General features: G+C 48.8%; 2 protein-coding genes across 2 annotated transcripts in view; both read right to left on the minus strand.

Annotated features, from left to right (window-relative positions):
- Nucleotides 1–334: 334 nt before the first annotated feature.
- CUNH1orf35 (chromosome unknown C1orf35 homolog) lies at nt 335–3,142 on the minus strand. Its single transcript, XM_042782022.1, has 7 exons — nt 2,898–3,142; nt 2,745–2,790; nt 2,546–2,628; nt 2,231–2,303; nt 1,921–2,006; nt 751–864; nt 335–503 (listed from the first exon to the last, which is right to left on the minus strand). The coding sequence occupies exons 1-7, from the start codon at nt 3,140–3,142 to the stop codon at nt 335–337; spliced, it is 816 nt and encodes a 271-aa protein (XP_042637956.1).
- A 6,808-nt stretch (nt 3,143–9,950) lies between these two features.
- The window catches only part of MRPL55 (mitochondrial ribosomal protein L55), an 8,745-nt gene continuing 7,227 nt past the window's right edge, over nt 9,951–11,468 (minus strand). The window contains exons 2-3 of the mRNA XM_042782027.1: nt 10,697–10,898; nt 9,951–10,100 (exon numbers count right to left, since the gene is read on the minus strand). Of these exons, the coding sequence (XP_042637961.1) occupies nt 9,951–10,100; nt 10,697–10,898 (352 nt within the window). The remainder of the gene's footprint in view (nt 10,101–10,696; nt 10,899–11,468) is intronic.

Raw genomic sequence — 11,468 nt, forward strand, 5'->3', positions numbered from 1 at the left:
ACCTGGGCAGGCATGGGCCATCACAGCAAGGCCAAGTGGTAGGGATGATGCCCTGAGGTCCTTATAACCCACTGGGCCTGGCCAGTCTGCCTCACCAGACCCCCTTCCCAAGTCCTTGACCTGACTTTCACAAAGCCAGCCTCTTCTAACCTCCACTCCCCAGGCTGAGATGGGCTGTGCCATTCCAAGGGGCAGGGCTGGCTCCAGCCTTACCCCCATGGTGGTAGAGTATCCATGAAGAGCCCACTGTCACAGCTGAGCAGTTAGTGAACTAAGGGGCATGGGCTCAGAGCTGGGGAACACTGGGGTGGTCAGTGCAACAGGTACACAAGGTTCAGTCGTCAGAGTCTGTGTCATGCCGTCTCCAGGACTTGGGGCTCCTCCTGCTGCATACTCCGTGTCCATAATTTCTTCTCTTGCAGAAGGGGGAAGAGTGATTGCTGGCTAAGGAACTGGAGTCATGCCGGTGGTGTCCATGCCTAGGGGAGAGGGCCAGAGGGCAGCTGGTGACAAACTCTGTACCTGGGGCAGCACAGCAATCAGGCCCACCACACCCTTGGCCTGCCCAGCCAGGCTAGGTGGTGCCCATGCTGACTGCTGTGCACACCATGCAGTCCCAAAGCACACAGAGAAGATCTCCATGCTGCCACGGCTCTGTCCTCCCCAGCCTGATTCTCTGTTCTGAGAGCCTTGCCCCATCCCCTTAAGACCTCTGCCAACAGCTGGGCCTACCCAGTGGGAGGTGAGGACCCAGAAGCAGCAGCCACCTCTGTCTTGTGGTGCTTTTCTTTCTTCTTCTCTTTCTTGTGCTTCTTCTTTTTCCTTTTCTTCTTCTCTTTCTTGCTTTTCTTGTGGCTCTCAGAGCTGCAAGGGGCAACATAAAACCCTTCAACCCTAGCCCTCGTTTCCAGAATTCCGCTCTGTGTGCCACATAGGAGAGGATCTGGTAAGCAAGAGTAGGTGAGGTGGGGTTCCCCAGAGCAGGGTCTCTACAGGGAGAACGGCCTACACCTGTGCTATCCATAAAGGTAGCCACTGGCCATATATGGCTACCGCAATTTAAATGAGAAATTTAGTGCCTCAGTCATACCAACCACATTTCATGCCCTTAAAAGCCTGTGGTCTGTGACTCCATAGTGGACAGCACAGGTGGGGACAGCCCATTGTGTACAGTGGCCCCCTCTGGTAAGTATTTCCCTGGGCATCCTTGCCCCACTCCACAGCCCCCACATGCTCTCAGCCCACCCTCCAAGATGCCCAAGTGCATGTCTGCTACTATACAGCTCAGCCTGGCACTGCCTGCCACACACCAGAGTGCAGTCTCACAGTGAAGGACTTCTACTACCTGGCCCTCAACCCATCTCCACTGCATTTTCCACATGGACTCTGAGCATCTTACCACTGGGTGCACAGGCCCTCCATAGCCAGGAGCCTGCCTCTCTAAGCTTAGCTCAGAGCATCCAGCCTTGGCCCTTATGCCAGGTTGGCCACCTAACTGCTAGAATAGGAAAGCCTCCCAGTACTACACCAAATGCACCTGTGACCTCACCTACTTAGTCCAGGAATGACTGAAAGAGCTCCTAAAATGACAGAGGTAGGAGGAGACAAGGAAAAATGGGAAGGGGCAGGAGCAGAGCCCAGAACACAGCTAAGATAGACACTGCGTCACTGAGCCTCCCACAGGCATTTGGCTTGGAGCTTCCCAGCAGGTAGTGTGCAAAGAGAAACCTGAGTTCTGTGCTTCTTAAGCTTTTCCTGTCATGGAGGCCCTGGGTTGTGCCTTAAAAGTTGCCCAGCCCCAAACACAGAAATTCTTAAAACCTTATCTTAAAAACGGCATGAAATTATGTCCAGAATCCCAAGAGGTGCATACGTTGCCTGTGGATCCCACGCAAGTGAGGAATTGAGCAAGACTCTTACCACAGCTCTGCCTTCTCGTCAGAGTGAAGCTTCTTTCTGGCTGAGGCTGGGGAGGTCCTTGCCCCACTGCTCTCCACTCGGTGGTGCTGCCAAGGGAAGCCAGAGCCACACAGTGAGGACCCAGGAGGAGGCCTGGACAACCCAGAAATACTTCCAGGCCATCCAAGCCCAGATTTCCCAGGTCAGGAGGCTGGGAGCATTTCCCAGAGAGGAGAGGGCTCTGCCCCAGGCCCAGAACACAAAGGGAACCCAGACCCCTTCTGCCTTGCCAGCATGGGCTCCTGGTGTGTTTTGAGGGAGGGGACATTACTGTGAACACCGACAGCCCCAGCTTGGCAGCCTCCTTGTCTTCCCTGGACAGCACCACTCGGCCCGCGGAGCCACTGTAGGGACACACATGGAGAAAATATGTCAGTGGAAAAAGGGCAAAGCCACAGCCCCACTCAGGAGTCCTTGCAGCCCTGTCCAGGTATCTGCTTCCACCTGGGTACCTCTGGTTCTCCGGGGCCTGCTGGGCCGTGAAGACTTTTTTTTGGTCAGATCCTTAACCTACAAACCCCAGTCCTGGTAAACCCCGTTCCCAGAAGGACCCCGAACAGTTCACTACCCCCTCGGTTCCCCGCACCTGGAGCTCCCCAGGCCCAGAAGCCGATCCACACCCTTGTCCTCCGGATCAGTGCCTTCCCGCTTACAAACCTCGACAAAATCCTGTGGAGAGAGGTAGGCAAGGTCCTCAGGCAGGCCTCAGGGCCCCCTCCCGCCCCACCCAGGTCACCCTACCAAGCTCAGAACCGACACCACCCGACCCTCTCTCCGCCCGTTACCTCCTTGCTCAGGCCTGTGGGTTGTTTCTTCACGTTCTTGTAACCTCTGCAACAGGGCCAAGGCACGCTTCAGGAATGGTCGACCCTCCACCCTCATCCCGGGCCTCCCAGCCCTCGGGACACTGCACACCCTCACCCCGCAAGGCCACTCACAGGGCTGCCATGAGAGCCTCCTGCTCTGCCTGCCGCACCGCCGCCAACTCCTCCTCCCGGCTCAGTCCCACTGGGCCCACGCGGTCCTTGGCGTACCAGGTGAGGTCCCGGCCCTTCTGCCACCGGCCCACCGGGGCCATTAACGAGTTACCCAGGTAGTTTTCCCGTTGCTTGTCGGTTTTCACGTCCTCCCAGTTGAACTGGTCTTGCCCGCCGCGGACGCCGCCCCGGCTGGAGCCGAACATGGTGCAGGCGGGTGCTGCGGAGGACAGAAGGACATAGGTGCCCGCACTCGGCTAGCCTTTCTAAGCCCTAGGCCAGGAGCGCCGGCCCACAGACTGAGGCCGCAGAAGATGTGTCCAGCCCGCCCTGCCGCCCTACTCTCCGCTGCCTCACTCGCTGCCTTCGCAGCCCTCGCCAACACAGACAGCCCCGTGTCGCACGCACTGACGTCACCGCACCAGATCGCTTCTCCTGCATCCCGTAACCCCGCCCGCTCAGTTTCTTCGCCGTCGTGCGCAGTGACGTTACCCACACTAGGTCCCGCCCCCAGCGCAGGCCCGCTTGCACCGTCTTAATGTTTGCCTATGGGGAGCTCTGGTAGCATAGTGGCTAAGGCACTTGACTGCTAACCAGAAGGCAGGCGGTTCAAACCCACCAGCCACTCCTCGGAAGGAAGGTTGGGCAATCCTACTTCCGTAGTGATACTGCCTCGGAAACCCAAGGAGGGGTCGCTATGAGTCGGGGCCGACTCGACGGCAAACAACAACAACATGGTGATGGGGGTCTTTCTTCTATTTGGGTGGGTGATAGTGGTTGTTGTTATGTGCGCTGGAGTCAGACCGACACATAGCGACCCCTTCTTGGGTTTCCGAGGTGGTATCACTAGGGAAGTAGATTGCCAAACCTTCCATCCCAGGACTGGCTGGTGGGTTTGAACCGCCAACCTTAAATGGCTTAGGCACTACGCCACCAGAGCTCCTCCAAAAATATTACCGGCAAGAAAATCCTGTGCTGCAGTGAAACACATGGGGTTGCCGTGAGACTTAATTGGCAGCTAACAATAACAAAAAAATATTTCAGAATCTGAGCCCTAAAACGCCAAAGTGACAGTGATTTAATTTTTTTGAACGTGAAAACGGAGAGTAGTGATAGAAATGAAAATTACTCTTGAGTGTCAAAGCCAAGGGAACCAAATTTCTAATCTGTTGGACAACTCATTGAAAAAAAGTTTTTTTTTTGGTTTAGTCAAAAGAAGAAGTAACTTTGGCCTTCCAGATTGTTGTAATGAAAAGCATTTACACTTATAGAAATATACTTGAAATAAAAGAAGGTAAATAACGATGTAAGAATTGTGCAACAGTTCAGCATTTAAGAGTGATGGGGAAAAGGATGTCTATGTGTCTCAACAATGGTACACTTAGTAATAAAACCAAGTGGTGGTAGTAAACTACTAGGCAACCAAAGAGTTAAGCAATATAGTGTTTCTAAAACCTATACTAGATCAGTCTTGGCAGACAGATCAGTCTTGGGCACTATTTGCACAGAGAGACAGCTTGGGGGCAGGAATGTATGGGAAGGAAGGATACAGGGAAGAGGTAACTGGGGGGAAGCGGGAAGAGAGAGCTGTTACAATGTAGGGAATTGCAGTCTGTCATGAAACAAAATGCGTACAAACTGCTGTATGGAAAATGAATTTGCTCTGTAAACTTTCACCCACATCACAATAAAAATTTTTTAAAATAATAAAACCAGCTCTGGTGGCATAGTGTTTAAGGCATTTGACTGCTAACCAGAAGGCTGGAGGTTCAAACCCACCAGCCACTCAGAAGATTGGGCAATCTATTTCTGTAGTGATACCACCTTGGAAACCCAAGGAGGGGTCGCTATGAGTCACATCTGACTCAATGGCAATGAGTTTGGTTTGGTTTTTTGTATATTTAAGTTCAAGATTTGTAAAATAATTGGTTCAGTTCCCAGTTTAGTGTATAAATTAAATACTGATGCTGCCATAGAAATTTTTAATACATTTGTTCAGTTTAGTAAGACACAGGCTTTACCTGACATTGAGAGGCAATAAAATCACAAGCGAATCTGCTGTACAGCAAGAATAACAGAACATATCATGAAAATTAAGATGAAGATAATTAAGGGTATCATAGAAGAGAATGGCAAACCTTGTACCCTAACAACCAGGCATCTTGTGATTTCACTCTGATTCCCAGTTCAGCAAGCACCTGCACCAATTTGTTGCTTTCAAAGAACTGGTACCCACCACAGTGGATATGTTTTCAATACAGTATTGTGTATTTTAAATTACTGTGGCTTTAAAAATATTAAAACACAAACCTAATTGTAGCTTGTCCCGATGGGGCAATGCTGAAAACAAAGTTATTAGAAAATGTTCCTAAAACCTTCATTTGGCACTGTAAAACCAATGGTTACAACTGTCAACAGAAGTAAAACAATCATATAAAGATATTTCTGGATATCAGGTATGTCTAGGCAGGGGAGAGTGTGCCCATGACCATGTATAGAGTTGGCAGATGTTTTTACATGCTTATTTGTGTGTGCTGTAACAATGTCAGGTGTATAGTAGAGCTGACAAGGGGCAAGGTTGTGGTGGCTTCTTGGCCGCAGCCAGTTACCCTGAGGGAGTGAATAGTTGGTCCTGTGGGCTCATGACTATGGTTGCAGGGAAAATCAAGCTCAATTGGCATAACATACTACACAAAAACATTGTTCTACCAACTCAGTGGCACATAATAACAACATCCTACTTTGGTGAGTAGCAACTAGGGTCTTAAAAGCTTGCAAGTGGCCAGCTAGATGCAATGATAGGTCTCTCTTCATCCATAGCAGAGAAGAATCAAGAAAACCAAAGATGCATAAATACAATTAGTCTAAGGGACTAGACTATGTGATCCTCAGCCTTTATGACCATGAGACCAGAAGAACTAGATGGTGCTTGGCTACCACTGTCAATCACTTAGAAAGGGATCAGTGCAGGAGATCCTGAATAAAGTGGAAGAACAATGTAGGACAAAACTCAAAATCATTTAAAAAAAAAAAAAAAAACAGGTTTGCTCATCTGATAGAACCTGGTGAGACCTCTGAGACTATGGCTCTCAGTTACCCTTCAGGTCTGGAACTGAACTCACTCCTGTGGCTTCCAGTCAAACAACAGACAGGCATATGGGGTGAACATTCACATTGGTATACATTCCTTGCAACAATCAATGGTGGGAGAACAGAAGGGCAGTGTTTGCACGGAAGATAGCTTGGGGGGCAGGAAACCATGGAAGTTAAGGACACTGAAGGTAACTACAGGGAGGAAGTGGGAAGAGAGCTGTTACACTGTGGGGAATTGCAGACAATGTCATGAAACAAAATGTGTATGAACTGCTGTATGAAAATGAATTTGCTCTGTAAACTTTCACCCGAATCACAATAAAAATTAAAAAAAAATTCTGGATAAAACATTTCATTTACTACCATAGTTAAACAGTAGATATGAGATTTAAAGATAATAAATTTAGTTAGTGGATTAAGATGCAAATTGTGGTTGAATTAAAACTATTGGTTGGCTATGGATACAAGAGTTCTGTGACAATCAACAAAAGTATTCTCTGAAATTCGGTTGTATGGAATTTACAATAAATAGTATCATGTATTTTGTTGGTATTTGTATATTGTGTGCTGTATGTACATCCTTGATATCAGTGCATGATACACTATGCATCTACAAAAGCAGACATTCCACACACATCCATCCACACATGCATGTTCTACCACTGTCCCCTACCAGCATTAAACATTTGCAGATTTAATCCGTCATTTCACCAATGATTTAATCAGGAGCTTGATAGGCTCAGTTGTTCAGTACGTGACATCACAGGCATGAGAAAGGCAAGGCTGGGAAGGGAGGGTGCCATGAGGAGAGGCTAGAAGATTCTTTTGCCCTGGTCCAAGCTACTCTTCTTAATCTAGCTGGCTCTCTTCTTACTGCTCTGCCACCACCTTCTCAGGCTCCCTTACTTGCCCTTTAATTCCAGGGCCCCCCAGCATAACAAAGTGAGAGTCAGACATGAGTGTGCCATATATTACTGCCAAGTCATCTTTGACCCTTTGTTTCCTCATATGTACCTAAACAAGGCAAACTCCTCCCCTAGGCTATTGTCCCAACATCCCACTGTCTCTTTGTGGCCCTGTCCACTTTGGCAGCATCAGACAAGTATCTGTAGCTCCAGGTCTCCCCCCAGGACCATCTTCAACACAGCATGTCTAAGACCACAGATGTGTCCCTTCTCCAGGGCTCCTGGCTCAGGTAGCATCATAACCACTTCTTGGTATGGAAGTTTTGACTTCCTCTCCAGGCTTACCTATTGCCACCTGCTCCTCTCAAATTACCTGCCTGAAGTACTTAGGACCTGGTCACATTCTTCTGAGCTGCTGGAACTAACTTGTGCCATCAGATGTCAGAACAGTGGTGACCCTGGGATGATAGCAGCAGGAGGAACGCAGGAAGGCATAAGGTGTTTCCATGCACTGGCTCTGTCCACTATGTGAAAGACTGATGGAGCTTACACTCATGATTGGTCTACTTTTCTTTGTTATTTATTATATTTCTTACTTACGTAAATACTTAACTTTTTTTCTCCCTATATTCAATAAAGGAGTTCTGGAAGCATAGCACCTAAGGCACCTGAGTGCTAACCAGAAGGCTTGCGGTTCAAACCCACCAGCCACTCTTTGGAAGGAAGGCTGGGCAATCTACTTCCATAGAGATACCACCTTGGAAGGAGCTCTGGTAGCATAGTGTCTATGGCACTTGAGTACTAACCAGAAGGCTGGCAGTTCAAATCCACCAGCCACTCCTTGGAAGGTTGGGCAATCTACTCCCGTAGTGATACTGCCTCAGAACCCAAGGAGGGGTAGCTGAGTCGGGGCCGACCTGACAGCAAATAAAAACCACTGCCACAACCACCTCGGAAACCCAAGGAGGGGTCGCTGAGTCGGGTCCAATTTGATGGCACATGACAATAACAACAACATATTCAATAAAATGTTACATAAAATAGCAGGTACCCAGAAGATTCCAACAAGCCTAATTTCTGCACTCAGGGCCCAGGTGTATTCCACAAGAGCAGCCTTAGCTCTTCCTTCCTCATTCACTCAGTAAACCTGAGCACCTCTCAGGCACTGTGCCAAACACTGGGGACATACCAATGAGCTTACACTATGGTGCAGGGGACACATTGTACATATAAACACATACTGTGACCCAGTGACAAGTGGCCAGCCCAGTGAGACTGAGCAGTGACCTGGACAGAGGATGAGAACCAGTAAGAAGAGTGCTATGGCCAGAGGCAACAGTGGAGAACAAGGATGCCAGCTGGTAGGGTGATGATGCAAGGCCCAAGGCCACAGCAGGAACTAGGGCTTTACTCTGGAGAGGGAATAGGAGTGCCATGGTGACCTACAGGGAAAGGCTCCTGCTGGCAGACATGCAGAACATGTTGGAAGCATTGGTAGAAGCAAGGAACTTGGAGAGGGGGCCATAACGGTCAGCCCCAGATGATGGTGCCATAGGCCAGATGGAAAGAGTGGATGTAAAATAGGGGTTGTAGTAGGATCTGGATGTGTTATGAAAGTAGAGCTGTGTTTGAAGATAGGTAATAGGTAAGAGGTGGGACATGCTGAGAAGAGAGTATAGTTTTCCAGTGGGCAAACAGATGGGGAATGAGAGCCAAGGATAGTTCCACTGCAATGGGCAGAGTTGCTGTGAGGACAAGCTGCCATTGATACGAGGGGACCCAAGGCAGGAGACCAGTGAAATGAAGGCAGCCTGTATTTCTTGGAAAACGTGTTGAGTAAGGAATGGGTAGTCTGGGATACAGGATGGGGGCTCAGGCTGCAGGTGCACATTTGGGAGTCACCAGCATAGATAGCTTTAGAAATCCTGAGACTGGGTAAGATAACCATGGCTGACATGTGGAGATAGGGCTTAGAGTGGATCTTTGGGTTGAGCAATGTGAAGATCACCTGTGACCCTGGCCAGAAGAGTTTCAGTGGGATTGGGCTGAAAGTCTGATGAAAGTAGGAAAGCAAGAAGAGATGGGGCGTGCAGACATCTCTGAGGAGTCTGGCTGCAAAGGTGAGCAGTGGGGGTGGTCAGGGAGCCCTCCTGATGCCAAGAGGGAGACTCACTGCATTGCAGTCCAAGTAGGTGGGAAGAGGCAAGATGGACAGAGGCTAGTTATAAGGACAAAAGCTGCAGATGATGGTGTATCTTTTCATGGAGATGGTGGAAAAACAGGAGGGGTGGGAACAGGCAGAAAGGTGAAAGCAGCAGCTATGTCAGAGTGGGGAGTGAGTGGTCTGGTGGCTGGGTACTATTCATCAGCCACTATCCATGCATGGCCACCTCATGGGAGGGCAGCTATATTCAGGCATAGCAGCCTCTGACAGGATGGCATTACCATGTCCCAACCATCCCAATGGCCTGTGAGGCTCTCCAGATCCGCAAGGCCTGAGAACCAGGGCTCGGCCAGGCCCAGGATGACACCAGCCCCTAGGCCTGGGCGGGGTGGTGACCACAGTCAGAATAGTTGGAAACTGCTCCTGTGGATCTCGGAGGAAGCTGGGGTCTGTGTGTGAAACCAACTCCTGGAGCAGAAAAGAGGCAGGTCACAGACTCTGTGACAATCCTTATCTATTCTAAGTGCAAAATGCTGCAGACTTGAGTGGGAGTTCATGACAACCAGCTGGTTGTTCTCTGCTGGGTTTCTCCAGCGGAATGTGGCTTCCTCAGTGCCCCACAGCCCACAGCCCAGGAGGTAGGCTCGCCAGCACCGGGCAGTCTTGCACAGTGCTCTGTAGCAAGGCGTGGCTCAGCCTGTGTCTAAGGCTGAGTGAGCAGAATGAGAAGAGCAGATACCAAAGTGAGGCAGTAGAGGGTTTCTAACTTACACTTTTAAAAACAGACAATATAGGGAAAGGATACCGTGTCCCCATCTTTATGACTTCCTTCTTGGATAGTCTGAGTAGTAGTCACTTTTTGGTCCAAAATCGTTTGTACCGCTCCATATCAAAGTCATCCTTGAGCTCTGGCTCCTCCTTCTTTTCTCTGAACTTGGCCTCACGTTTCCGGAAGCGAGACTTTCTCTCCTCAGGAGACAGGCTATCAATGTCTATAGGCATCTGTGGAAAAAGCCAGGAAGCCATGAGGCACCCTGAAACTACTCAGGAGCAGGTGGCTGAGTCAGGGAAGAGGCCAACATTGGGCTGATTTGAAATGAAATGTTTAAGTGTCTTACCGAAATGATATTTTCCAAAGTCTTTGTTTTACTTCATTTTTATGCTAGTGTATAGTAATTTAACTCATATATTGTCAGTTTTTCTCTCCCTTCAAGGTTTTTTTTTCTTAAGCAAATTTCTTTCCTGATTATTTTCCCAGGATCTGATCTCCCCCCGCCCCCCCACATATACAACTCATCACTCTCATCTGAATTTGATACTCCAAAAGAAGCTTGGGGATCTCAATAGGCTTCTCCTAATACAGCAGCCCTTCCTGACCAGTATTTCCTTTCCCATTGAAAGGACATCACTGCTTGCTGTAGACAGGTCTGATAGTCTAAAGTTATGTGTTTGTTCCAGGCCAACTAGTGCAGAGCCCCTGGGAAGACTGGTTCCTCTGGGACAGCTCTCTTCACAGGGGTTGGCCATGCTGTAAGCCCGGGGGCCTCCTCCTGCCTCTACCCCTCCACCCCAATCAGAGCCCAGGGTCTGGCCCTTACCACGAGCATGCGCCTTGGCTCCCTGTAGCGGATGTGGATAGTGGCGCCATCTTGCTTGACCAGGAGCACAGGGTAGAGGCGTGCATAGGCCTGCCGGTGGAGTCGTGTGAATGAGGCCCTGTTGCAGTCAGCCCGACCAAGAGAAGTGTGCAGGTGGTGAGATGAGGGGGCAGCTCTCTGCATGAGACTCTGCCCCAGCAGGCTGCAGGAAAACACACAAGCAGTGGGTCAGAAAACCTGAACATAATCAAAATTCGAACAGAAATCAATGAAACAGAAAATAGAAGGGCTATAGAAAAAAATCAACAAGACCAGAAGTTGGTTTTCTGAATAGATCAATAAAATTGACAAACCACTGGCAAATTTAACGAAGGAAAAGAGGGAGAGAATACAAATAACACGAATAAGAAACGAAATGGGCGACATCACAACAGAAGCCACTGAAATAAAAAGGATAATATCAGGATACTATGAAGAACTGTACTCCAACAAATTTGAAAATCTGGAAGAAATGGACAAATTTCTAGAAACACACCACTTACCTAAACTAACACAGATTGATGTGGAAAAGTTGAACAGGCCCATCACAAAAGAAGAAATTGAACAGGTCATCAAAAACTTACAACTAAAAAAAGTCCTGGCCCAGATGGTTTCACTGGAGAATTCTACAAAACATTCAGAGAAGAACTGATACCAATCCTACTCAAAGTATTCGAAAACATAGAAAAAGATGGAATCCTCCCTAACTCATTTTATGAAGCAAGCATAACTT

Source organism: Orycteropus afer, unplaced genomic scaffold (genome assembly GCF_000298275.1).
Source record: "Orycteropus afer afer isolate SDZICR_OR568_19922 unplaced genomic scaffold, OryAfe1.0 scaffold00219, whole genome shotgun sequence".
Taxonomy (NCBI): domain Eukaryota; kingdom Metazoa; phylum Chordata; class Mammalia; order Tubulidentata; family Orycteropodidae; genus Orycteropus; species Orycteropus afer.